This window comes from Zonotrichia leucophrys, chromosome 26, assembly GCF_028769735.1.
Source record: "Zonotrichia leucophrys gambelii isolate GWCS_2022_RI chromosome 26, RI_Zleu_2.0, whole genome shotgun sequence".
Taxonomy (NCBI): Eukaryota; Metazoa; Chordata; class Aves; order Passeriformes; family Passerellidae; genus Zonotrichia; species Zonotrichia leucophrys.
In genome coordinates, this window is record NC_088195.1 from 6,952,716 (window position 1) to 6,979,553 (window position 26,838).

Below are 26,838 nucleotides of genomic sequence, written 5' to 3' on the forward strand. Positions count from 1 at the left end.
GATGTCCCTGTGCCCAGCTGTCCCCTGGCTGCCCCTGCCAGGCCCTGTGGCTGTCAGGGCTGAGATGTTGGGAGCTGACAGTGCCCTGGGCCCTCCCTGCACGGGCACTGGGAACAGCACCAGGGCCATTCCAGCCTGGACTGGGGCTGCTTATCTCCATCTCTGCCTGCTCCTTGCTGGGGTTCATCCACCCACTCCAAAGCAGCCACGGTGCCAAAGGAGCCTGGCTTGGCAAGGGAGGCTGTGGTTATCCATGGTGTGAAGGGCTTGGGAAGAGGGTTCAGTCAGGCGGGGATTTAACCCCACGGTCCTGCCTTGTCCTACGTGGAGCTGAGCACCCACGTGTCCCAGCAGGGGTGGAGATGCTTGTGGTAAATCCTGTGAGGTTTCCTTGCCAAACGTTGCAGAGCTGTCCCAGTGCTGGATCTGCTCATCCTCAAAGCCTGAGTGTCCAGAACTGATGTCCCACTGCTTCTGGGCAAAAGCTCTTCAGGAACTGGCTGTGCTATCAGCAAAGGGATCAAGTAATTGCTAAAGCCCCTTGGCACAGGCAAGGAGCAACAGAAGGGATGAAAACAAGGGGGAATCTTCCCCAGTCCCCATCACCTGAGTTACTGAAACCATCCCAGCCACCTCTGCTTGGGGTTATCCAGTGCCCAAGCCATGATGTCACCACTCCTCTGGAGCAGGATGGACTAAAACCTTCTGTGCTTCAGGAGGGTGGAGGAAAGGGGAGCCCTGCCTGGATTGCCTGCCTGGATTGGCATGGGGAGCACAAGGGGAACTTGGGGCACAGCCTGGCTGCTGTTGTCTCTGTGTGTGTGCTGGGGTGGTTGGTGGTGAATTGCTGAGCTCTGGAGGCCTCCCCAGGGCCAGGGTCGTGCTCCAGGACCATTGGTGTTCCCTTGCAGGTTGTGGTGCCTGCAAAACTCCAGAGTGTGGTGCAGGGATATGTTCCTGAGCCTGCTGTGGCCCAACCTGAGGCCAGTAGCACTGGACACATCCCTTCTCTCCATTGTGGCTTCCTAAATTTCACTATAAGCCCCATCTGCCTCTTCCCCAACTCCAAACTCCCTCCCTGGGCTCTTCCTCAGCCCCACTCATAATTTAGAGTCTGGTGAGGGATGGTTGGCCAGGGCTTGGAGCATCCTGGCCTCGTGGACAGTGTCCCTGCCCGTGGCAGGGGTGGAACTGGTTGAGCTTTCAGGGTCCTTTCCAAAGTGAACCATTCCATGATTCTGTGGTGGCAGAATGCTGGAGACCTGCTCAAGCAGGGCAGGGAGTGGGATTTCCCTGTGGGCCTCAGGGAGCTCACTGAGCCCCTCTCCCTTTCCACCAGTCACGGAGTTGGTGGCTGAATTTTACCCTGGGATTGGGCAGATGTGTAGCTGATGTGCAGGACTGGCTATCCCTGCTGAGGCTCCTGGCAGGGAGGGCCTGCTGAGGGTATGGGAGAGACTCCAGTGGGATGGGTGGTGAGGGGAAACCTTGGATCTTGGGCAGAGCAGGCATGGCAGCTCTTCAGGTGCCCGTGGGGTTTGCCTGGGGTTTCTCTGCAAGCACAGCCTCCCCTGTGCCCTGGGCTGGGCATGGGCTGGCTGTGGGTGCCCTGGGCTGGCTGTGGGTGCCAGGCCTGGCTGTGGGTGCCCTGGGCTGGGCTTGGGCTGGCGGTGGGTGCTGGGGCTGGCTGTGGGTGCCCTGGGCTGGCTGTGGGTGCCCAGGGCTGGCTGTGGGTGCCCTGGGCTGGGCTCGGGCTGGCTGTGGGTGCCGGGGCTGGCTGTGGGCGCCCAGGGCTGGCTGTGGGTGCTGGGGCTGGGCTTGGGCTGGCTGTGGGTGCCCGGGCTGGCTGTGGGTGCCAGGGCCGGGTTAGGGGAGAGGCCCCTCCACAGCTTTTGTCAGGGCTCGGGCGCACCCTGGCACAGATTTCCCAGCCCCCCTCGGAGCTGGTGACTCTTCCCTGGCGCTGAATAAATTAGCACCACAAGTGCTCACGGGGTGTGACTAAAGCAGGGCCGCGCTAGCGAGGGGGAGGCCCCGGCTCCAGCCCGGCAGGCTCCCAGATGAGATAACTCCTCAGCAGAAGTGCCATGGGGGCGGGAGGGATGTACCCGTGGCAAAACCTCTAGTGAAATCATGGAAAATCACCAGCCATGCCTCTGTGTCTCGGCAAGGAGTGAAGCTGTGCCCTGCTTGTGGGGAGACTGAGGCACGAGGCCTCACTTTGCCAAAGGTAAGGGCACTTTACAGTGATGCTCCCTCTGTGATAAGCACAGGATTTTCTCTCAATGATTGTGGATCACTTCCCTGTCCGAGGAGTCTGCATCCACCTTGGGCTGGAAACCAGCCTGATTGCTGGGGTGGATCCCAGTCTGTGTTCCCTGGCAGAGTCAGGGGCTGCTTCACCTCGAGGTGCTGCTTCTGTAGGGAATGCATTTCCCTCTGCTGCTGTTTAAAGCAACCTTCCTTGAGACAGAAATCAAAGACTCTCAACACCTCAATCTGAGGAAGAACTTCCTCCAGAGAGCCAGAACAGCTGCCTGGAGAGGGTGTGGGGTCTCCCTTCCTGGAGACATTCCAAACTCACCTGCACGTGTCCCTGTGGCACCTGCTTGGGGTCTGACCCTGCCTTGAGAGGGTGTTGGACAAGATGATCTTCAGAGGTCCCTTCCAACAAGGGTATTCCAAGGAGGACCACAGGTCTGAGGAAGTGCTGGAGCCCCAAGATCCCATGGGCTGTGTGGAAGCACAGGGAGCGTTCTGGAGGAGCACGAGACTGTGGTGCTGGAACACGAGCTGGATTTCACTCTTTGGCATGAGAGGTCCACTCGAACAAAAACACAAACCGAACCCCCAAATCCTGTAATCACACCCCACTCCAGTCACCTGCACCCAGCAGCATCACTGACAGACGGGGCTGTGAACTTCAGCCTAACAGAGCAAAGGGCGGTGAGTTTGGTTGCAAAGTTATGGAACAGAAGGATGGATGAGCCATATGACACAGCAGAGCAGCAGCTGGAAAAGGAAATAGTTATAACTGGAACTGTGGCTTTTTTGTGTTGGTTTGGTGGCTGCTGAAACCCCTCCTTGCCCCTGTGGATGGCTCTGAGTGCAGACCACATCCTGGAAGAGCAATGTGAGCTTGGTCTCGTGGATCAGGTGCTTCTGTCTCCTCCCTGCCAGAGCCAGCCTCTTGTGCATCAAAGGAATTGGGATTTCTCCAGGATTTCCACAGCCCTGTCTTTCAGTGATGCTGCTGGGTGCAGGTGACTGGAGTGGGGTGTGATTACAGGATTTGGGGTTTGGTTTGTATTTTTGCTGGTTTGGGCGAACCCCTCGTGTCAGCTGGGGCAGCTGTGCCAAAGAGTGAAATCCAGCTCGTGTTCCAGCACCACAGTCTCTGCTCCTCCAGAACACTCCCTGTGCTTCCACACAGCCCATGGGATCCTTGGGGCTCCAGCAGCTCCTCAGACCTGTGGTCCTCCTTGGGGTACCCTGAGATCCCGCCTTTCCCTGGGGTCAGGGCAGGACACGTGGCCCACTTTGGAAACAGGGAAACTTGAGACAGGACCCCCAGCACAACCCCCACAACACATCCCAGGGTGACAGAGTCCTGTGGATTGCTGTGGGTGTCTGTGTGACCGTGTTTGGGTGCCAGCCCTGGGGCTTCAGCTCCCTCCTCCCCTCAGGGCCCGGCGCAGATTTTGGCTCCTCGTCTGACAAGGTTTTGCTGAGGAACAATTGTGTCTCTACACAATGAGGAGCAGGTGGCTGTCTGAAAATACCCTCTGGAAGTGGTGTGTAATGCCTCCCCTCCCACTGGGAAGTATAAATACCAGTGCAATGCTAGCACTTACTGCTCCCTGCAAAGAAACTGTCAGATATGAACCTTTTTCCCTGTGGATTCTCCTCTGGTTTAGCAACTTGAGTGAGCAAGGGTTGAGGTGGGAACTGCTTCATGGGTTTGGAGCAAGTCTTTGGGGCAGAAGTGTGTCCTTTAAGGTAAGATATTGGGAGTAACTGCCTTTTATTGCTTGCAATGTCCTCTGTCCCCACTCTTTAGGGGCACCCAGGGCTTCCCAACACCTGAGACAGCTCCAGACCCTGGAGACGCTGCCTGAATGTCCTGTTCTGCCACTGCTGCATCTCCAAAAAGGTTCAAGTTGGACATTGTCCCACTGGGGGCCAAGGACACACTGCTGCAGGTGTGGGGACCCCGGGAGAGAGGAGAGAGAGGAGGCACCTCTCTCTGTGTCTTTCCTCAGGTCTGCAGCACGTTCCCAGCCCCGATCTCAGCAAATCCATCTCACCTTTTGGAACAGGAATCCAGTCCTGTGCTGCTGAAAAATGGCACCTTATTTCCAGCCAGAATGCCTCATTTCCCTTGTTATCCCTGGGTGTCCTGGCCAGGGCAGCCCCTGGCAGCAGCCAGGGACCATCTGTGCAGTTCCCTGCTGGTGACAGGGCTGTGTTAGGGGATTCAGGAGCTGTTACCATCCGGGCCCCATGGAAAGCTGCATCTTCCTTGTCCCTCTGGGGGGACTGGTGGTCCCAAGAGGCCACAATGTGTCCTGGAGTAAATGAGGGGGCCTGGGAGAAAAGCTGGGATGAGGCTGTATCTTTTCCCAACCTCTAATTACCACATCTCTCACTGAGGGTAGGAGAAATGGGTTCTGTGGCTTGGTAGGGATGGTGAGGAGGTTCCCACCTGCCATCCCACTGCTCAGAGGGTCACTACTGACCTTTCCTGGGGTAGGCAAGGGTGGGTTGGTGTCTCAACATGTCCTGGCTGCTGCCAAGTGGTGTCTGACTGCAGTGAGGGTGGGCAGGACTTGTGCTGGGATGTGGCTCTGTCTGCAGGGCAGTGTTTGGGATGAGCTTGCTGGGAATGCCAGGATGTGACACTTGCAGCCTGTCCTGGGGTCACAAGTTCCTGAAAGGTAAAACTAGCAGCAGAAGGGCACCAGACTCTGTTCCCTCCTGGATGTGGCAGAGAGGGGTCAGTGTGGGAGGTCACAGTGGGTGCTGGACCCCGAGTTGGACAGAGGAGAGGCTGTCGCTGTGCCAGGGAGCTGGGAGTGAGGGGTGCTGGTGTGGGCTCTGCCACCCCAACTCTGTGCTTCCAAGGCCAAGCTGGGCTGCTGAGAAGGATTTTCCAGGAGCAGAAAAGATTAGAATGACATTTTTATGGGATGATCAATCTCTGAGAGCTTGTTGCCTCCAAGGAGTGCATTAACCCTCTTTTCCAGCTGCCTGCTGGGTGATGGTCCTGCTGACAGAGCCACCGAGGTTTTTCTCTTCCTCTTGGCAGGGCTGGGATGGGAGTGGAGCCGTTCAGAGAGGAAGGACGAGGCTGTCTCTATCCCCTGTGTGTGGGTAAAGCTGTGGGTGCTTCTTTCTCTTGTTAGGAAGGGAAAGCCAGGGTGCTCCCTGGGACCCAGCATCCCACAGGCAGCCTGACTCACTGCTGAGCTGGGCTGAGCAAATCATCAGCTCCAGGGCAAAACCCCCTTCTGCTCCCCATCAGCTGCTCCACATCTGTGAGGAAGTGCCCTCTCTGAGCAGGCAACATGGGATGGTGCTGTTCTCCATCCCCAAAAGTGGGGAAAGCAGCATTTTGGGGTGGAGGGGGGAGGGATAGTAAAGCAAGCACGTTTTCCCTGGCAAGAAAGCTGCTCCCAGCAAGCCTGTGCCTGGCAGCCCCACGGGACTAAAAATACCCAGCAAGGGCTGGAGCTGTGCAGTGTGTGTTTGCTCAGCTCCCAGCTGTCTCCTTGCAGTCTCTACCCGATGATTATCCCAGCACTTAAGGCCCTCAAAGCCAGGCAGGAGCATTTAGGGAGTTCTCCCAGAGACCTGTGAAAGGTTGAGATTTACAGGCACTAATTGGGAGCGAGCTCAGGCCCCTCTGACCTCCTGCAGCACAGAGCTGCTCTGGGTGTGCCCTCACTGCTGCTGCAGTCACAGCAGAGTGTGGGGGTGTCTGGGCTGTCACCCACACTGACGTCCCCAAGGTCCTTCAGAGTGACCGCTGGCATGTGTGGGTTTGCCTGGGAGCTGCTGAGCTTTGCTGGGCAGGGACAGAGCCTGGGTGTGCCCCCTCAGCTGGGCTGAACGGGAGAGGCACCTGGCAATGGGTGAGGTGGAGCATGGAGGAAAGCCCAAGGTTTGAGGTGGGACAGAAATGAGGGGAGCTGAGCCTGGAAAGGAACATCCTGCACATTCCTGCTCGTATGCACATCCTGGCTGCATGGCTGTTGCTGTATCCCTGGCCCTGTGTGCACATCCCGGCACTCTCACCTCTGCCTGTTGCTTACTGAGCTCACTCCCTGCTCCACAGGCCTTGAGTACAGCAGGGATCAAACCCAACTTGGTCCTGACTCCTTGTGCCATCCCAAAAAAACCCTTTGCATCTGCCCTGACTGGGTGTTGGCCCTTACCAGAGCCTGGGCTGCTCCTGGGACTCGTGGTGTTGCTGTGAAAGCTGCAGTGGTTGATCCAGAAATGATCACTCACAAATCCATGGGGTGGGAGAGTTCCTGTGGTTGTTGGAGGAATGGATCCATGATGGGGATGCTGGAGGCAGCTCAGTGTCTGTCCATGGAGGTGGATGGTCCCACTGCAGTGCAGGGAATTTTCCACTCTTGGATTTTGCCATGGTTCCAGCCAGGATGGGCACACGGGGCTGGATTGTGTCCAGAGCCACACTCAGAGGTGGCAGAGCATGCCCCTGGATTTACCTGCCAGGGACCCTCTGGCAGAAGGATTCTCAGAGTGCCACAGCATCCTGGGAGGCACAGAGAGCCCTGGGCAGGAGAGTTTTCACTGAGCATCCTGAGGGACAGGGCACAGAGGCTTTGGGAGACCAGAGGAATGGGATGAGTCCACCCTGGAGCAGCTGTGTGAGATCCCTGTGATTCTGTGAGCACCCTCCCCAGGCTGAGGGACCAGCTGTGCTCATCTCCCCATCTCCCTGCACAAGCACACAGGAATAACAGGATGTGACTGTGGGCAGGAGCAGGTTTGCAGTGAAACAAAACCCCCCAGAACAACTCGTGCACGAGCTCAACCATGGGGGAAGCAGAAGGAAAATCTTGGATGTAAATCTGTGCCTCTTGCTGCACTGTGTGGGTCCAGCCCCATGGGGTGTGGGAGGCTGCCATGGCCCTGCTGGAATTGGCATCTGCAGAGTCTCCTCATGGTAAGGGTGTCTCTCCTCTGCAGCTGGGATAAATTTCCATCCCAGCATCTCTCAGGTCAGATTTATGTCTTGGTCATTCCCTGCAGCATTTCCCTTCCCTGAGGGCTTGCAGGGCTCTTCCCTCCGTGCCTTGATTAATATCTCTTAATTCATCTGCTAATTTCTCCCAGTTCCCCACCAGCAGCTGGCTGGGGCCATGCCCATGGGGCTCATTCTGCCATTCAGGTCGTGCTCAGGAGCTGCCAGGCTGTGCCCAGCCTGGGTGTTCCCTCTGCATGCTCATCCCTCAGGCAGAGACACAGCAGAGGAGGGGCCATGCAAGTCACCTCCTTTAGGTGGGTCAATTTGCACCCAAATTAACAGGGCTTAGCCCTGGGGTAGGACTGGTTTCTGCTCTTCTTGGCCCTGGATCTCCTTGGACTCTGGGACCTCTTAACCCCAGGAAAGCTGGCAGGGAGCCCCATGCCTGTGGGTACCCCTGGGACTGTTCATTAGGGGCTGTAGAACTGGAAAGCATTTTCCCTGCTGAATTACAGGGATGAGGCTCATGTCCAACTCAACCCAAGGAGAGCAGGGGCTGGAATGGTCCCTCACTCCGTGCCTTTTGCTCCACCAACCTTGTTTTTGTGGGATCCTGCTGGGATGGTGTCCTGGTTTAGGGCAAATTGGGGAGAAAACCTCCAAAAGGGCCCCCCCAGAAAGCAAACCCACACAGCCCCTCCCCTCAACTGGTTTGGGAAGGATTCCTCTGAGAGAAGTGGAGAGAACCTGTTTATTTAGTGGGCAAAGCACTCCCCAGCACAAAAAGTGAACAACACCCAATGACAAAACTCAGTCACAGCTCTGAAGAGACAACATATTCAGAAAGTCTCTCCTGTTGATGCTCGCTCTGTTATCAATCCCTCTGGGACTGGGAAAGGCTGCTGCCCAGAGCAGGCCCCCATGGCCACAAAGTGCAAGCTCTCAGTGCTCCCCAGGGCCCAATCCAGAGCAGGTTTGAACAGTTCCAAGAAAAGGGAAGGAACAAAAGACAATCCAGGGAAAACTCTGCCTCAGCCAGCTAAACCAACTGCAAAGCAAAGGAGGGCCCTGCTCTGCTCTGTCTGTGCCCAGGCACCACAGTGGAGTTCTGAGTTCCAGCAGCCTCTGGAGGAGTGAATCCAGTCCCTGATAACAAACTCTGTGCTTCTTCTTCTCCCCACCTTGGCTCTCAGAGCCAGTGTTGAAGGCACAGAATAGAATATCCAGCATTAACAGAACACATGATTGGGGATAAAACCATCATAACCTCACCCTAGGACAGATGGGATGTCCTCAGTGCGGTTATCCCATGAATCCACAGCTACCCTGGTCATCCACATCCCAACAGCCCCTCCAAGATTCAGGACAGTGTCACATGTCCACAACAGGTTTTATCCCACTTGAGGATCCAACTTGTGAAGGGAGGGGAGGACACCACCTGTGGGACAGCTCTGTCCCCTGAAGCTGGCTCAGCATCACACAGGAGGCACAGTGAGGGGCTGCTGCTTTTGCCAGAGCCTCTCTATTTTTAGAGAGTTTTTTGTGTCAAACTTCCTCTCAGCTGATGAGCCAATGTCATCCAAAGAGCAGAGTTCTGATTCCCCTGCCCTGGCAGTGTCTGGTGTGACAAAGGCACCTCCTCACAAGTGTCACCTTTCATCAGGGCAGGTCCCTGCTGTGCCCCTGAGCTGTTGGGCACAAGAGCTTTCATCCAGCCCAAAGAGCCAGAACAGGCTGCTCTGGGCCAGGCCTGTGTGCAGGTCCTTTTTATCCATGTGTGTGTGGGGGAGAGTTTGAAAGGGAAGTGACACAGAATCCCAGGCTGGTTTGGGCTGGAAAGGACCTTAAAGTCCATCCAGTCCCACCCCTGCCATGGGCAGGGGCAGCTCCCACTAGCCCAGGTTGCTCCAAGCCCTGTCAAACCTGGCCTTGGACACTGCCAGGGATGGGGCAGCCACAGCTTCACATGCATCCTCAGACTCCGAATATTCAGGCCTATCCTTGAGCATTTCATCTGCAAAGTTTAACACTGGAGTGGGGCCAGAAGCAGCTCCAGAGCAGCACTGCTCACCCTGGGCCTCTCATGTTGTGTTTTGCTGCTCAGCTTGAGCCCTGCTCATGGTTTGTGCTCCAGCACAGATGGTGACAGGGCTAGGCAGGTCCCCATGGTGGCTGGGTTGGCAGTGTGACACTCACCCTTGCTGCTGGGGACCCTCACCTGGCTGCAGAGGGCTGAAGTTCCCCCACAGGACTGTGAATCCCCACCTGGCTCCTTGTCTGGGATGGTTTAGGGAAGGTAGGGCTGTGGGCTCCAGCATCAGCCCTGGGCTGGGTTCTCAGCTCCAGCCATGCTTTAATCCAGCCTATATATTGTCCAAATGCCAGCTCTGCCTCTTCCCTCCAGCCTCTCATCTGTGGCGCTGGTGCTTGGGCAGGAATTTGGGGATGCTGCTGCCTTCGTCCCATGGGAGAGGTTTGACCAAGGGAGGATATGCTGGAGTTCAGTTGCCCCTGAAGAGCTGGGCCCAGCGCATCTGTCTAGAGGAGGGGGGAACATTAATCCAATCATTCAACTCATTTGTTGCTGTGACTTCCTGCCAGATTTGGGCTAAACTCAGCTGGAGCCTGATTTTCTGCAAATTCCCTGGGGCTGGGGAACAGTGGGGGCACAGGGGCCTTGGGCAGCCAGGAGTTCCACAGAGGGCATGGGATCCTGGCCCAGGATATGTGAATGCCAAGGACAGTTGCAGGATTTGGGTGCCAGGGTTGCTGTTTCCTGCAGCTTGGTACCATCCTGGATTTGTGGTAGTGGGTGCAGGAGGTACAGCCTGGCACAGCCCATTCCTGTGGGTGCTGAGCCCACCTGGTGCAGCTCTCAAGGGTTTGGTGGGGGGCAGAGGGGGCTGGGCAGGTCTCTGGGCATTCTGGGGCCAGCAGGAGGGATCTGATCTAATCTCTGTCCCCTCTGTCACAGGTCACTGCTGGGTGTTTGAAGAACTGTGATGCTCAACGGAGACACACTTCCACATCAGCAGTGACACCTCCTCCAGCTTTAGGGAAAACAGCCCATCCTCACCAGAGCCCCCTCAGCATGCCCAGCCAGCCCAGACATTCCCTGGACCCTCCCTGTGCTGGCTTGGGCTCTCCCCTGGGACAAATCCTCAAGGATCGTTTTGTCCCCTTTTGAACAGCCTGGACGCTGCAGCCCCTTGGAAACACATCAGGGAGGTGACACACGGAACCAGGAGAGGTGACACACAGGACCCAGCAGAGGTGACCCACGGGACCCAGCAGAGGTGACACACGGAACCCAGCAGAGGTGACACACGGAACCCAGCAGAAGCGACACACAGGACTCAGCAGAGGTGGCACACAGGACCCAGCAGAGGTGGCACACAGGACCCAGAGAGGTGACCCACGGAACCCAGCAGAGGTGGCAGCAGGAGCCAGCAGTGACGAACAGCGAGCGGGGCACTGGTGACTGCAAGGACCCTGTTGGTGCCCAGGACATCCCTGCACCTTGCTGGAGCGATGCCAGCTGCTGCTTAGCCTGCAGGAGGAAGGGATGGGGAGTCCCCCTCCTTGAACCCCCCCTGTCCCCTCCCATGCTGGCTCCCCTGGCCCCCGGGAGCCCGCGGTGATGTGACTGTGCTGAGCACACCCCCAGCCCCGTCGGGAGCCTCCCCCAGCCCAGCCCAGCCATGATGTGCGAGGTGATGCCCACCATCAGCGAGGGGGACCCGCTGGGGCCCCCCCAGGGCTCAGAGGCGGACGCTGACTTTGAGCAGCTGATGGTGAACATGCTGGACGAGAGGGACAAGCTGCTGGACACGCTGCGGGAGACGCGCGAGACGCTGGCGGTCACCCAGAGCCGCTTGCAGGAGACGCTCCGGGAGCGGGACCAGCTCCAGAGGCAGCTGAACTCGGCCCTCCCGCAGGTGAGGACCTGCCTGGCACCGTCCCTGAGGCACACCGGGGGGATTGGATGTGGGGTTCAGCTCATGGCCCTGGGGGCTTGGCTTGGTGTGACAGTGGTGACGCTGCAGGTGTTGCACCTCATGTCAGCAGTAAATCCTGTGGGTTCTCTCAGGCCAAGCCACGACCAACTGGGACATCTCCCCTTCTCCTCTGTACCCTTGCTGGTCTTTGAGGAGGGGTAGGAGTGCAGTGCCCCTGTCCACAGCGGAATGGATTTGGAGAAGGGGCAAAGCCTCCCCAAGGACACCCCAGGGTGAGAGCAAGGCAGGGGACAGACAGAGAGCAAGGCTTCCTCTGGGGACAGTCAGTCTGCTGGGGGACAGCACTTGGGGAGCAGATAGCCCATTTTGGGCAGCAGATCTGGCTTTCTGCCTCCAGTCAACTTCTTGGGATGTCAGGAAGTGCTGAGCCCACTGTGGCACTTTAGATGGGGACATTAACCATTCATCAATCACTCTCCTTCCCCACTGTGCAGAGCAGCCCCACTGCTGCCCCTTCCCTTGCCAGGAGGGCTCCTTTCCATCAGCCCCCTTTCCCAGTGGGACAATGGGACTTCTGTGTCTCAGTCTTGGTCCTGAGAGGGGACACTGGAGGCAGAGCTGGTGCAGGGTGGGGACTGGGACATCTCAGGGAGCAGAGGACAGCGAGGCTGCCAGAGGCCCGTGCTCAGTGAGCAGCCCAGGGCTTGGGGAGTCAGGGCTTGCCTTGGGGCTTCTGCTGGTGCTCTGCTCCTTGTTCCTCCACCTGCAGGACCCTCTCCAGGTACTCCAGAGGCCTGGTCTTGATTTCCATGAAGATATTCAGGCTAGAAGAGGGTGAGGTGGATGAATCCAGTGTCACAGGGCTGTGCAGGATGAGTCTGAGCTGCCCACCATCCCTGTGGTGTCTTTTGAAATAGCACAGTGTCCCAGGGTTCAGATTTGGGGTAACAGGGATTTTGGGGTGCTGTTGCTCTGCTCCATTGTGGGTATGGTGTGGGAGGAGCCCAACAGCCAAGGGAAGCAGGAGGCTTCAAATGTTTGCATCTGTTCTACCTCTGCAGTGCTGAAACCTGAGATCCTCCTTGCCTGGGTGTTGGGGTTTGGAGCACTTCAGAGAGATGGGAAATGGGTCAAAACTAGTGGCATGAGCCAGGACAGAGCTTGGGCTGTTGGCTGGCCAGCTCTCTGCATCCCTGCCTTGTCTGGATGGAGGAAAGCAGCTTGGGAACAGCTGCTCCATACGCAGAGCTCAGCTGGTCCTGGCTCTGCCCAAGATGCTGAGAGCAAAGCGCCCAACAGTGCTTCCCAGGAGCTCCTGGGGTCCCTGTGGATGAGTCTGCCTTCCTGAAAGAGTTGCTGAGACGTACCCAAGTGTTGGGTGCATCCAGCCTCAGCAGCACCTCCCTGTGCTGAGGGCTGGGTCCCTCTGCTCCCCGCTCTGGAGAGAGCAAGCCGGGTCACCCTGCCGCTCTGCCCGCCCCAGCGCAGCATCCCGGATTAAGGGATGCGCGGATTTAGCCTCGGCTCCCGCTCCGGGGCCGGGCCTGGGAGCCTCGGGCGTGCTCGGAGCAATCTGGGTCAGCACTCGGGGCAGCCGGCAGCGCTGTGCCCGCTGCGTGCCCGCCTGGGGCCGCCCTGGCCCCTCGGCCCGGGCTGTGACCGGGGCGGCGCCCATGGGAGTGCCCCGGAGCTCCCGCTGCCTCCCGGTCCCTGCGGGCAGGGGGCTCCGGCGCCCCCCGTGCTCTGCCTCGGACATGAGGGCTCGGCATGAGCACGGGAAGCAAATCCAGAGGCGCTCACCTGCCCAATGGGATTAATGCCAGCATGTGCATGTACCAGGTAAGTACAAGGGACTGGGACGCTCGGGTCTCTCCCCAGGGCACTGGGGAGCATCTCATGGGTCTGTCCCATCCTCTTCCTCCTTCTCTGCGAGCTCTTTTAGCCAGGAGTGATAAAAGTGTCTCAGACCCCATTGGGAATGGGATGCAAGCTGGATTTCTGGCAGGACCCCTTCTTTGAGGGCAGGATTGGGCACCGAGGCTCATCAGTCGTGTCCCCTGGGTGCAGCCAGGCTGGGATGCACTGCCTGCTGCGGCTGGGATGGGTGGCATCTGGGGACAGGGCACTCTGCACCGTCTCAGGGCATAGTGGCAGCTGGATGCTGCTGTGTCGGCATGGGATCCAAAGGGACAGGCTGGGAATGTGCATCTGGTGCAGATCCAGGCACGGGGCAGGCAGGGAATGTTCCTGTCCAGGGCAAACCCCTTTGCAGGGATGCTCCAGGCGTGCTCCTGCCTGTAGCTCCCATTGCCCCTTCCCTGTGCTGCATGGCTGAACCATCCCCACTCCCAATCCATGGGGGCATCCCTCAGCCCCCAAAAGGCCGAACTCCAGGGCAATTTCCTGGGGAGACTAAGCTGCCTTAATGCTTCTTACATGATTTATTTATTCATGTGGCAGAGCTGAATGTGACTTAATCGGGCTGAAAGCTCCAGCTCCAGCCCCCCTGTTCTGCAGGGAATTGGTGGCCGAGGACTGAGCCCTGAGCAGGTTCTGGGTGCTCTCAGCAGTCCCCCAAGGCCCTGGCTTTGCTCCCAGCTGCCTCCTGCCCAGCCCCAGCTCAGTTTCTCCTGGGAGCAGGGATGTGACACTCAGGGCTCCTGGTGCATCCAGATGTGCTCCCAGTTCAGGGTCCTGTGTGGGATGGAGCTCCTCCCTGTCCTGCCATGGCTTGGGGGTTTGGCAGGAGTCCCTGTCCCCATCTGTGTCAAGGGGAGAACACGCTCCCAGGTTTCAGCAGGGCTGAGGACTGTGGGCTGCCCATGGCCATGCAGACCTTCTGCAGTTCCTCCTTCCATGGAGCTCTGCTGCACCTTTGCTGCCTCTTGGGCTACCTGTAGAGCTGAGAGCTGGCCTTTTTGGGGTGAGCCGAGCCCCTAAGATTGCCCAAACTACCTGGAGGTCCCCCAGGAGCCAGGGCAGATCCTGACATCAAACAATCACATATAACTTCAAAGTATATCTCGAGTTTACTTGCAAAGACCAGCAGGTAAATGGGAACCTCAGGAGCCCCAGGTGGGGGAAAACACCCACTGGGAAAGACCCTTAAAGCATCTCCAGATTTTGGGAAGGATGGAGGGATCTGGTAGCTGTGTTGGAGCTGGTTGTACTCCTACAAGACTAGGATGCTGAGATGTTGGATTCCTGCTTGCCTGGCTGTACAGTGCTCCTCCCTGAGCAATCCCTGGTGGAAATACACATCCTGCTGAAGGGAGGACACTGATTCCCCATGGATGCTCTTGCAGAGCCCTGGTGTTGTATCCAGGAGGTCTGGGAGGTGCCGGTGTCCAGCACTGGGGGTGGGTGATGGTCGAAGCCCTGGGTTTACCCAGCAGGATTTAATCTGTGTAATCCCATGCTACAACTGCTGGGGTCATGTTTATCCCCTCATCTCTGATTTGGGGCTTCCTCTTCATTCTGCTCCACTCCTAGGAGAGAAGAAGTGGGGTGGTGGGGCTGCCACACGGGCAGACAATGGATGGGACTGTCCCTCTCATGCCGAGTCAGCAGCGCATCCTTCCCACCCATCCCTGCCGCTCCCTCAGGAACAATCTCTCCAATTAGGAGCTTTAAAATGCCATTAATCCTACAGCTGGAGCTGCTTTGTCCCCAGGCTTGGTACCTTGGAGCAGCAGCCGTGCTCCTGCCACAAACAGGGAATTTTGCTGCCTGTGGTGTGATCCTGCTGCATCCCTGTCTGTGCTGCAGACAGCACAGGGACAGAAACGGGGGCCCTGGGCTGAGGACTTTGGCATTCCAGCTTTCCCATGCTACAGGCCTTGGAGCCTTCTCCCCCAAGCTTCCTAAACCTCTCTGTGCTTTTCCAGCCATCTCCATGCTGCTGGTTCCTGGCCTGCCTCCAGCTCTTCCCTGTGCCTTCCCCCCAATGCAGCCAAGGAGGAAAACCCCAAACCCCCAACATGCCTGGTGCTGACTAAAGATCTGAGTCCCAGTCCACAGCATCCCACTTCAACACCTTGTGTGGTGCTCCAGGTCTCCCTCCCTGCTTTGAAAACAGCATCTCTATGTCCTGCTCCATCCCTCCATCCTGCTCCTTCCCTCCATCCTGCTCCTTCCCTCCATCCTGCTCCATCCTGCTCCATCCCTCCATCCTGCTCCATCCCTCCATCCTGCTCCATTCCTCCATACTGCTCCCTCTCACCCCAGGACTTGGGGCCAAGCTCAGTCAGTCACTTGGTGAAGGTTTGGTTTTAATCCAAACTGGCCCCTTCCTGAACTGCTGGGCTTGCAGGCTCCTGTGTTTTTCCACCCTTGGACTGGAGATCAGGCACCGCTCCTTCACTTTCTACTCTGTTTATAGGTGTCCCTGCTTAGTCCCAGAGCCTATCAGAGCTGGGCAGGCACCTCTGCCTTGTCTGGGAGACTCCTGGCCATGGCCAGGGCAGAGGAAAATCATCTGGATCCTCTTTATCTCCACTTTGTTGGGATGGAGGGCCATAGCGCACCTGTGGTTGGGGGTGGAGGCTGCACTCCACAGTGCAACACTGCAGCCATGAGCTGGGACAGCTTGTCATGGTCCCCAGCTTGCCTGGTGCCCACCAGTGACCCAGAGCAAGGTGGCAACGTTGGCATCTGGCACAGCCAGGGCTGAGGGAGGTGGCTGCAAACGGGAGCTGCAGTGGTTTATTCCTGTTTTTTATTCCCAAGGCATCATACTCAGGCCCTGTGTACTTGGCTGACCTCACTGCTGGCCTGGCTCGCCGCAGGGCTGTTGCTATTTTTGATGTAAATGTTCATTTTTGCAGCTTTCCCTGAGGGGGGACAGTGACCGAGGGCTCTTTGATTTGCCGTGGGGTGCTCCAGGCCTGGCACAGGATGTGGGACACAGAGCACAGGATGCAGGCAGCGTTCCTGTCGGGATGAAGGGCTGGGAGAGGAGCAGCCCTGGGGGAGGGCTGGTGGCAGCTCTGTGCTGTGCCCACCCTGGCTGTGACCCGCTGACCGCCTGTGCTCTGGGCTGCCCACAGCAGGGGCTGCCTCTCTCTCCAGAGGATTTGCTTCCTTTTAATCCCCTCTTTCAGGATGAAATCCTGATTGCAGGAGCATCTGTACAGCCTGGCCACCACAGTGAGGGAATGCAGGGAGAGGAGGCCGGGTGCTGCTGATCTCTGTCCCCAGCACTGGCCATCCCTGTCCTCTTGCTGCCTCCAATGCCTTGTACCACCCATCCCGTGCTGCCCTGCTCTGTTCACTCCCGTGGGAAGAGCATCCATGTCCACAGCCAGTGTCCCCTTCCAGCCATGGGGCAGAAGAGAGGCTTTGGATCTGCAGGGTCCTGGCCTGCTGCTGGAAAAGCACAGAGCTGATGCATCCCCCACGTTTTCAGCTCGGGCTGCTGGGAGCCATTCCCGGGGCCATCCCAGTGCCAGGGTGCTTTTCCCAAGCTCCTGGAGCCCTGCTGCCTGTCTCTCAGCGTGTTGAGGGACCGGGGGAGTGACAGATCCCTGAATCTGTGGCGATGCACAGGCACCTCTCTGGCACATTTCCTGCTGCTGTCTGCTCGCCGGCATTCCCAGCCCGGCTCTAATCCGCAGGGATGCTCGGGAGCTGCTGGCAGCGCTTGCATAACGCACAGAACGTGCACGTGTGCCTGTGCCGGGGCTGATGCCCTGAGCCCGCCGGGATCGGGGTCGGGATCGGGATCACACCAAGATTGGGATAGCACTGGGATCGGGATCAGGATCATACCGGGATCAGGATTGCACTGGGATTGGGATCAGGATCACACTGGGATCGGGATCAGGATCACACCGGGATCAGGATCACACTGGGATCGGGATCAGGATTACACTGGGATCGGGATCAGGATCGCACTGGGATCGGGATCAGGATCACATCGGGATCAGGATCACACTGGGATCAGGATTACACTGGGATCGGGATCAGGATCGCACTGGGATCGGGATCAGGATCGCACCGGGATCAGGATCAGGATCGCACTGGGATCGGGATCAGGATCACACTGGGATCGGGATCAGGATCGCACTGGGATCAGGATGGGTTGGGATTGCGTGGATTGAATCGCACTGGGATCGGGATCAGGATCGCACTGGGATCGGGATCAGGATCACACCGGGATCAGGATTGGGGTTGGGATTGCGTGGGGATTGGAATCGCACTGGGCTTGGGATCAGGATCTCCCCGGGATCGGGATCAGGATCACACTGGGATCAGGATTGGGGTTGGGATTGCGTGGGGATTGGAATCGCACTGGGCTTGGGATCAGGATCTCCCCGGGATCGGGATTGTACCGGGATCGCACTGGGATCAGAATCTGGATTGGGAGCAGGATCACACCAGGATCGAAATCAGGATTGCACCGGGATCACACTGGGATCAGGATCGGGATCACACTGGGATCAGGATCGGGATCGGGGTCAGGATCACACTGGTATCAGGATCGGGATCACACCGTGGTCCCAGCGCTGGGCAGGGCACAGCTCCGGGAAGGGCTGGGCTGGCACAGTGGGATCCTGCTGGAGCTGGGCCTGCCGAGGGTTCCCTGTGCTCTGGGGGTTCTGGGATGGTCCCAGAGCAAGGATGGGATGGGGCATGGCAGAGGTTAGTGACGAGGTTTGGGGTGTTGTGACAGATCTGGGGGAGAACTGGTGGGGAAAAGGGTGATCCCAGGGCTGGAGGGATCCCTGGGGAAGGGATGGGGCCAGGATTGGAGCGGTCCCTAAGAACGGATGGGAAGAGGGAAAACTGCAGGGCTGGAGTGGTCCCTGGGGAATGGATGGGGCAGGAAGGGGTCTGGGAAGGAACTGGGGACCTCAGACCCTGGGGCAATGCCGGAGCAGGGATGTGGAGCAGGGATGTGGAACAGGGATGTGGAGCAGAGGTGTGGGGTGGCAGCTGCCTGAGGCAGGTGACAGACAGGAAAGCAGCTGTTGATGGGATCAGTGATTATTCCCTTTCCCCTCACTGCAACCTGCTCAGGTGCTGTCCCACTGTGGGGGTCTCAACTGCACCAGTGGCTCCACCATCCCCACCAATCCCAGGCTACAAACCCCAGCAGTGGGACAGGTTTGGGAGGGGAGGGAGAGGAAAAACCTGGCTGGGGCAAGCAGATGTAAAAGCTCAGGATTTCTCAGAGCTTCAGCTGTCACAGGAGGTTTCACTTGGAGCTGAGCAGAGCATTTGGTTCAGCCTAAGCCTCAATGCTTTGCTTCGGTTTGAAGGGGTTTTATTTGGTAAACCTGAAAATTAAAGTGAAAAAGAATTTCATGCTGTAAAGCAGCTCTCAACCCCCTCTTGAAATTTGGTTTGTTAATGCTCCATCAAATCCTTCTTGGCTCCTTCTGAAATCCTTTGCCTTTTAAAATTCTTTCCAACACTGAACATGGTGTGAATTCATGGCACGTTCCTGCATTTGCATTTCTCACCCTAAGAAATCCCAGCTGCAAAACCTCACTTAGGCCTGGCACCACTGAAGAGACACTGGGAGCAATGGGAGGTGCTCCTGGGCTCACCCAGGTGCCTGGGTTCCATTTCTTATGGGAAAGGGAACCCTCCTGCATCCAAGGGACTTCAAAGTGAATTTCCCTTTCCCTCCAACACAGCCACAAGTGTGATTGTGGCTTTCATTCTGTCTTGAGGGGTGTGCTGGGTGTGCAGCATTCCTTTGGCATTGCTCTGGGCCTGGCTCTTCCTTGCTGGCTGTCACATCCCTGGAGGAAGCAGTGGCAGCAGCAAGAGCTGGTGGCACCTGGCTGTGCCCCATCCCTCTCAGCTGGGACTCGGGACCTGGGGGTGCCCCATATGCAGCTCACTGGGGCTCTACATGCTAGACTGAGGCAGCAGCCTCTTTTTTGCAAGGAAGTTTTGGATGATTCCAGGTCCTAAGGCCGTGGCAGAGGCTGGCTGAGGGTCAGGGGGCTCATCCTGACCAGCTGTGGCTTTGTGGTGAGTTTTAGCCTGATGGGATGCTCCAAGGTGGGATCTGCATCCAGGGGACAGTGGGAATGGGAATGTGCTGGTGGTCCTGACTGGGATGCTTTCAATGCCGTCCAGCACCTCTGCAGCTGTAGAACAGCTTCTTGTGCCATCGGACATCAAGTGGGATAAATCTTGAGCTGCTGTGTTCTCCTTGTGCAGAGCATGAGGGAAGCCAGGAATAAATCCCCTCCTGGCCTGGCTGTGCCTCTCCACTGGTTTCTCCACATTCCCTCGGTGCTGCCCTGGTTGGGTTTGGATAGGAATGCTGTGCTGGAGGTCCAGCAGTGCTGACTCCCCCACGCTCTGTCGCTGCTCTCCGCAGGAGTTTGCGACGCTGACGCGGGAGCTCAGCGCCTGCCGGGAGCAGCTCCTGGAGAGGGAGGAGGAGATCTCAGAGCTGAAAGCCGAGCGCAACAACACCCGGGTAAGCCTGGGGACCCTGCTGGGAGCCCCCAGCCCTGGGACTGTGGGAGCCCCGGGGCTGCTGGGCCCCTCGTGGCAGTGACAGCCCCTCTGTCGTCCCCCTGCAGCTCCTGCTGGAGCACCTGGAGTGCCTGGTGTCACGGCATGAGCGCTCCCTCAGGATGACCGTGGTCAAGCGGCAGGCCCAGTCACCGTCTGGGGTGTCCAGCGAGGTCGAGGTGCTCAAGGCACTCAAGTCACTCTTTGAGCATCACAAGGCACTGGATGAAAAGGTGGGAAAGCTGCTGGGACCTCTCCTGCTCAGAGTTCCTTCTCCTACCCCTCCACTCCCTCCCTGCTACTTTGTGTTGTTAAGGTGACATGGGGGCACTCAGCAGGAAAGTCTTGGATATCCCAAAGCTGCAGTGAGGAGCTGCTAGGGCTGCCCAGTGTATCCTCTGGGTATGAGGCTGTTGGGGACAGGGAACTCCCCCAGGTCACTCTCGGGGTGGTGGCATTTGACACCCTGGGTCAGTCTTCATTGTTCCTCCTCATTCATTCACCCCAAGCATCTCCTTCCTCTGCTGGGAGACCTCTTCAGGCTGTTCTGGCCATAGAGCTCCAAGAATTGACTCAGCCTGTTTTCTCCAAGACAATTTAACCCCCTGTGATGGCCTGGATGATCCTGAACCTGTGAATCCACCTGAGCCTGGCTGTTGGCCTAGCTTACAGGCCTGGGAGCATGCCTAAATCCTGGCCACCCTCATCCTGGATCAATAACAGCCTTTCCCATTGTTTCACTCACCTGCAGGTGAGGGAACGCCTGCGAGCAGCCTTGGAGCGCGTGGCCACCCTGGAGGAGCAGCTCGTGGATGCCCATCGGCAGGTAAGGGGTACCTGGGCACCTGCTGGGCTGGGGATGCCCCCCATTACCTTGGGCAGTTCATGTGGTATTTGCATTTGGTCAGGTTCTTTGTAAGGCTTTTGTTCTAAAATTGCTGTTTACTTGAAGGTTTGTCTGTGTTTAAGGAAACCTTGGAAAGATTCTGAGAACTGTTTGTCTCACAGGTGACATTTCCCTGTTGTTTGCTGTTTGGAATTCATGTAACTGACAAAAGCAGTCTGAATCTGAATCATTCCAGGGGGCTGAGGGTGAGGTGGGATTTACCCTGATTTGGCAGAGACCCAAACCACACTGCTTCAAGCACCTCATCTTGCATCCCCCATCTTCTTCCCTGCTGGAGTCCTGGGGTTGGGACTTCGTTGTCCCCAACCTCCAGCCATGGTCATCTCAGAATCCCAGACTCATTAGGGTGGGAAGGAACCTTAAAGTTCATCTCATTCCACCCCCTGCCATGGGCAGGGACACCTTCCACTATCCCAGGTTACCCCAAGCTCTGTCCAACCCAGCCTTGGACACTTCCAGGGATAAAGTGTTCTTGAAGAGACATGAACTCTGGTTTCCTTCCTGGAGTTTGTGCCCAGCCACTAGTCCCAAAAGGAAGGAGCCATTCTACAGCCTCTGCTGGCCAAATTTTGCTCCTCTTTCCAGTTCCCAGCATAAATCTCATGGTATTTCCCAGGCTCCCAGGCCCCTCTCCTTTCAGGGACCATTCTCCACCCTCCCTTATCAGAGCAGGATGCAATGCCAGTGTTTACCCCCTTCTCCTGCTGCACTGGGTTCAGAATCTGTGTGGCTGTAAACCAGTGAAATGAGCTGGAAGGGAGCCCTGGGCTCACCAGGAAAACCTCCCTCAGTACTGAGCCTTCCCAGCACCTCTGACTTCCTCTCTCTTAGAATGATGGAATCATTAAAGCTGGAAAAGCCTCCAACCTTAGACCAAACACTCCCATGCCCACTGAACAATATTGTGAAGTTTCACATCCACTTGTTTTTCAAACACTTCCAGTGATGGTGACTCCATCACTGCCCTGGCTAGTTGTGCCAGGGCCTGACCACCCTTTTCAGGGAAAGGCTTTTTCCTGATGTCCAACCTGACCCTCCACTGGCATAGCTTGAGGCCCTTTCTTCTTGTGCTGTCCCTTTGTTCCCTGGGGGCAGAGCCTGACTGCCCCCCACCCTGGCTGCCCCCTCCTGTAAGGAGTTGTGCAGAGCCAGGAGGTCCCCCCTGAGCCTCCCTTTCTCCAGGCTGAGCCCCTGCAGCTCTCTCAACCACTCTTGGTGCTCCAGTCCCTTCCTCAGTTCTATTCCCTTCCCTAAACACACTCCAGCCCCTCAGTGTCTTCCTGGACTGGGAGGCCCAGAGCTGCCCCAGGATTCCAGCTGTGACCGCAGCAGTGCCAGCTCAGGGCTGTTCCTCACCCGCTCCCTCTGGGCCCCCCAGCCAGGAGCAGGACTCTGGCAGGGAGCTGGTGCCTCAGCTCCTGCTGTCCCTGGTGCTGATCAGGTCCCTGTTCCCTGCAGGTGGCAGCTCTGCAGCAGGGCTCTGCCCGGGAGCCGGCGGTGGGCGAGCGCGAGGACAGGGAGCCCAAGGAAGCAGCACCCAAACTTCCATGGAAGGTGAGAGCCCAGCCCAGCCCTGCTCTGACCCTGCTCAGGGAGGATGTCATTTCTCCCACCTCCCTGGTGCTGGCTCCAGGGTGCTGAAAGCTGTTTTCCCTCTCCTCTGGGTCCAGCCCCATGGGAAATGCCCTTCCTGGTGGGTGCAGGCCATTTCTGAGGGGGTGCACTGAATTTGTGCTTGGGTGCTCCAAGGGGTTCTGCTTCCCAGAGATCACAGAATGGTTTGTATGGGAGGAGACCTTAAAGGCCATCTTGTTCCAGCCCCCACCATGGGCAGGGACATCTTCCACCAGATGCTCTGCTCTGGTAAGCCCTCAGCCACCCCTATTCCATCATTCCTGTAAGCATCCCCATCCCTGGCTTGTGGAGGCTGTTGATGGGGGTCTCAGAGCCCCTGTCTCCACTTCCACCCCTTCACTGAGTCCCTGCAGGGCCACGTTCCCACTTTGAGCAGCTGCAGGCAATGCCACAGCCTGGGAGCTTTGGAGCATCCCAGTATCCACCTCCCTCTGGTGCCTTGCAGCGTCTCTCCAATGGCTCTGTCCACCCGGACGACGAGGCCGGGCGGGTGGTGGAGCTGCAGGAGCTCCTGGAGAAGCAGAATTTTGAAGTGGTCCAGGCCAAGGAACGAATCTCTGCCTTGGCTGCCAGCGTGGCTGAGCTGGAGGAGGATCTGGGCACTGCCAGGAAGGATCTGATCAAATCTGAGGAGATGAGCAGCAAGTACCAGAGAGACCTCAGAGAGGTGAGTGAGTCCCTGTCCCCTTGCACTGCCCAGCCTAGGACAGAGACCTCACATCTGTGTCCACTGGGCTGGCAGGGGATTGGAACTCCTGTTATGTGCAGGATGTTCTCCAAAAGAGGCCGCTGCCTTTGGGAAATTGTCCCCAAGTCCATCAGCAGGACTTCCCTGAGGTTACAGACAGGGTCTCAGGTGTGCAGCACGCCTGGGGCAGTGACCTGTGTCCTCTCTAGAAGGTTTTCCTGTGATTGTTTGACTCTCCCTTCATCACTGTCCCATTCTGCTGTCCCTCATCCCCATGTCAAGGGGGGTTTTCCCATCCCTTAGACTCGGGGTGTCCCAGGCTCGAAGGAGCTAGATGGCCTTGCTATTCCCAAAATGCTGTCACAGAGCAGGATGTGACAGCCCCATCGCTTCCCCAGGCCCTGGCACAGAAGGAGGACATGGAGGAGAGGATCACCACGCTGGAGAAGCGGTACCTGGCAGCCCAGCGAGAGGCCACCTCCATCCATGACCTCAACGACAAACTGGAGAATGAGTTGGCCAACAAGGAGTCCCTGCACCGCCAGGTACTGACCCTGAGTGTCCCCTTGCCCGGGGCTGGGGCAGGAGGGGTGCTGGGTGGGCCATGCTGGGGTGGCACACACTCTGCTGTCCCGCAGTGCGAGGAGAAGGCGCGGCACCTGCAGGAGCTGCTGGAGCTGGCCGAGCAGAAGCTGCAGCAGACAATGAGAAAGGCAGAGACGCTGCCCGAGGTGGAAGCAGAGCTGGCCCAGCGCATTGCTGCGCTCACCAAGGCAAGTGGCAGGGCTGGGGCCGGGCTGCAGGGGCTGGGCTGGAGCTGCAGGGGACGGCAGAGACCGGAGGGAACGGGAGGAAAGGGATCGGGGAGGGATCGGGGAGGGATCAGAGAGGGAGGGCAGGGATTGGAAAGGAGGGCAGGGGTCAGAGAGCGAGGGCAGTGCTGGGACCAGGGGAGGAGCTGAGTCTGGCTGCCCCCTTGTATTTGTCCAGGTTTAGAGCAAATTTGGGGAAGAATCCCCCAAAGGAGCTCCAGTGGAAAAAGCAGATCCAATCGCCCCCCCCCCCCCAACTGGTCCGGGAGGAAAAAATACCTCCTTGGAGAAAGGTGGAAAAAACCTGTTTATTAAACAATAAAACCAAAACAATATCAAACAATGAAACCCCTTGCCACTCTAAAAGTGATGACAAACTGAGAAAACCCCGGGTTGAAGTTCAGCTCACTCAGTCTCTGATCAGTCCCTCCGGTGCTGGAATTGTCGCAGGCCAGGCCTGGCCCGGTGGGCCACAGCTGCAGCTGCCGGTGCTCTCCTGGGTGTTCAGTCCAAAGCAGTTTCAAGAGGTCCAAAGAAAAGAAGAAAACACAGTCCAGGGAACTTCTTTGCCTCAGCTAGCTAACACTAACTAAAAAGCAAAAGAAGAGCTCTGTCCTGCTGTCTGTCCATCCACAGACAACAACAGTCCAGGAGGAGGAATGTGGAGGAGTGAGAGCAGTGTCTGGAGGAAAAAAAACTGCATTTCTCTCCCCCCTTCACTCTCTGCAATAAGTCTTAAAGGTGCAAAACTTACTATTCAGCATAAACAGAACAAGACGATTGGGGATAAAAGCATCATACAGCCAACCCAGGACACCTCTGCAGCCATGGAGCCCCTGGCAGCCCAAGGCATCCCACTGTGCTTCCCAGCTGTGGCCTCTCTGTCCCCTGCCGTCCCCACTGCTGCAGGACAAGGCACTGCCTTTAAGACACCTCAATGTGTCCTGCACATGAGGGGTTTGCTCCCTTCCTTCCGCCCCTTTCTCCAAGGCAGGGATGGCCCTGTTGGTGTGGATGCCCTTTGGCTTGGATGAGACCACTCTAAGATGAGGAGAAAGAGGAAGCACCAGGCTGGAGTTTGGAGGGGGCAGGCCTGGAGGGAGGAATGGATGCAGCCATCCCTGCCCTTCCTGGGTTCTGGAATGCTCTCACAGAGCACCTCCAGCTCCTGTCACCATGCCAGCAGGGCTGGTTTGGGCTCACAGGGAGCCCTGCAGGGATGCAGGCAGTGGGAGAGAGCCCTGCATCCCAGGAAGGACTCAGATGCAGAGATGGACACCAGGATGCAGCAGAGCCCTCATGGCTTTGGGAGCATCATCAGAGAAGGCTGCTCTGCTTTTCCCAGGCAGAAGAGAGGCACGGGAGCATCGAGGAGCACCTCCGGCAGCTGGAGACTCAGCTGGAGGAGAAGAACCAGGAGCTGGCCAGGGTAAGTCCTGATCCTTGCTGCCTGGGTACCTAGGCACACCTAGGTTGCAGTTTGGGAGCAGCTTGGGACAACAGCCTGGTTAATCCTTTCCCATCTGGGACCACTTAAACTTGAGCCACACAGGAGCTCATGGCACTCTCTGCTGTGATTTCCCATCTCCCAGGCATCCAAGACTTGCTGTTAATATTCCACACCCACTCCTCTCTCAGCATCACTCCCTGGAGGAAGCTGGAACCCCAAAGGGTGGAAGGGGATGCTTCAGCAGTTCTTCCCCTGAGCCTGGATCAGCAGAATTAAAAGGGCAGGGAAGCTGAGCTGCTGTGCCCTGAGCTGTACAGTCCATTCTTCAGCTTCTGTGCTTCTCAGCTGGGGCTGGGCTGTCCCTGCAGGAGGCTGTGATGCCCATTTCTTGGGTCACCCAGGTGACATTACAGATGTGGCCCTGAGGAAGCTCCCAGATGTTTTGCCTTAAGACAGATATTTGAAAATCCAGAGGTTCCGTGTCCAGTGGGGTCTGGAAGGTGCCCCCAGTGTGGGTATCCCTGGCAGACACACAGGAGAAGCTTCCTTGAGGGGCACGCAGGCATGCTCTCCTTAATCCTTTTCTCTCCTGTTCATCCCTGGCTGGGAGATGGCAGAGGCAGCAGGGCCAGCACAGAGGGTCCAACCAGGGTTTGTCCCCACACACCGGGCCTGGTGGGCCAGCTCTGACACTGCAGCAGGCACAGGAAGGCAGGAGGGCACTGAGCCCTGTGGATGTGACACAGGTGTCTCTGTGTCTGTCCCAGGCACGGCAGAGGGAGAAGATGAACGAGGAGCACAACAAGCGGCTCTCGGACACCGTGGATCGGCTGCTGAGCGAGAGCAACGAGCGGCTGCAGCTGCACCTCAAGGAGAGGATGGCAGCCTTGGAGGAGAAGGTACTGCCTGGGGCAGGGCTCCTCTGGAGCTTGAGGAGTCTGCAGTCTCTCTGTGCTTCATCCAGCCATGGCCCAGGGCTGGAAGTGTCTGTGCAGGGCTGGAGAAATGATAACGTGCAAGACATGGCTGTGCTGGGGCTGGTGGAGCACAGGGAACTGCTCTGGTCACCTCATTCAGGGAGAACCCCTCCCCACCACGTCCCACCTCCCACAGCTGCAGGATTTGTCCTGCTCCTTTCCCTTACCTCCCTGTTTCTGCTGGTGCAGCCCTGATGCCACCTGTGCCCCCTGTCACAGCAAATCCCAACTGCATTTTGCAGGAAAAATTGCAGTGTTCATCCTGTCCCAGCACCCATCCCTCCACGTGCTGCCTTAAAACTTTCCTGCCCCCAGGTGCAGACTGATTTCCCTTCTCCAAGTCAGGGCAGTGTCCATGAACATCTCCCACCTGACTCCTGGGAACAGGGTTTCCTGGGAGGAGCTGGCTGGAGCTGTGGCTGCCTCAGTGTGAATGGAATTAACTGGGAGCAGCTGGCTCCAAGCAAGCATCCATCCAGAGTGCCAGTGGGAGGTCAGGCCTTGGTGATTCAGCTCTCTCATGGTTCCTGCCCTCAGCACACAGGTGCATCCCCCAGCTGATGCCCCCAGGGCTGGCTCTGTCCCCCCACCCCATTGCTCTGCTCCTCCTGTCCTCAGCCAAATGTGGCTATGCCAGCATGTCCAGTTATTCAGCAGATTTCTCTGGATAAAGAGCAGGACCCAACCTGCAGGGATGAGTCCAAATCCCA

General features: G+C 57.6%; 1 protein-coding gene across 5 annotated transcripts in view; it reads left to right on the plus strand.

The window, feature by feature from the left end:
* PPFIA4 (PTPRF interacting protein alpha 4) overlaps nucleotides 1-26,838 on the plus strand; it is a 62,133-nt gene that overhangs the window by 15,417 nt on the left and 19,878 nt on the right. For all 5 annotated transcript variants that reach the window (XM_064732858.1, XM_064732860.1, XM_064732861.1 and 2 more), the window contains exons 2-11: nucleotides 10,194-11,157; nucleotides 19,520-19,621; nucleotides 19,728-19,892; nucleotides 20,411-20,485; nucleotides 22,025-22,120; nucleotides 22,647-22,868; nucleotides 23,288-23,434; nucleotides 23,528-23,666; nucleotides 25,051-25,130; nucleotides 25,919-26,050. In XM_064732858.1, coding sequence (XP_064588928.1) covers nucleotides 10,921-11,157; nucleotides 19,520-19,621; nucleotides 19,728-19,892; nucleotides 20,411-20,485; nucleotides 22,025-22,120; nucleotides 22,647-22,868; nucleotides 23,288-23,434; nucleotides 23,528-23,666; nucleotides 25,051-25,130; nucleotides 25,919-26,050 — 1,395 coding nt within the window. In that variant the 5' untranslated portion in view covers nucleotides 10,194-10,920. The remainder of the gene's footprint in view (nucleotides 1-10,193; nucleotides 11,158-19,519; nucleotides 19,622-19,727; nucleotides 19,893-20,410; nucleotides 20,486-22,024; nucleotides 22,121-22,646; nucleotides 22,869-23,287; nucleotides 23,435-23,527; nucleotides 23,667-25,050; nucleotides 25,131-25,918; nucleotides 26,051-26,838) is intronic.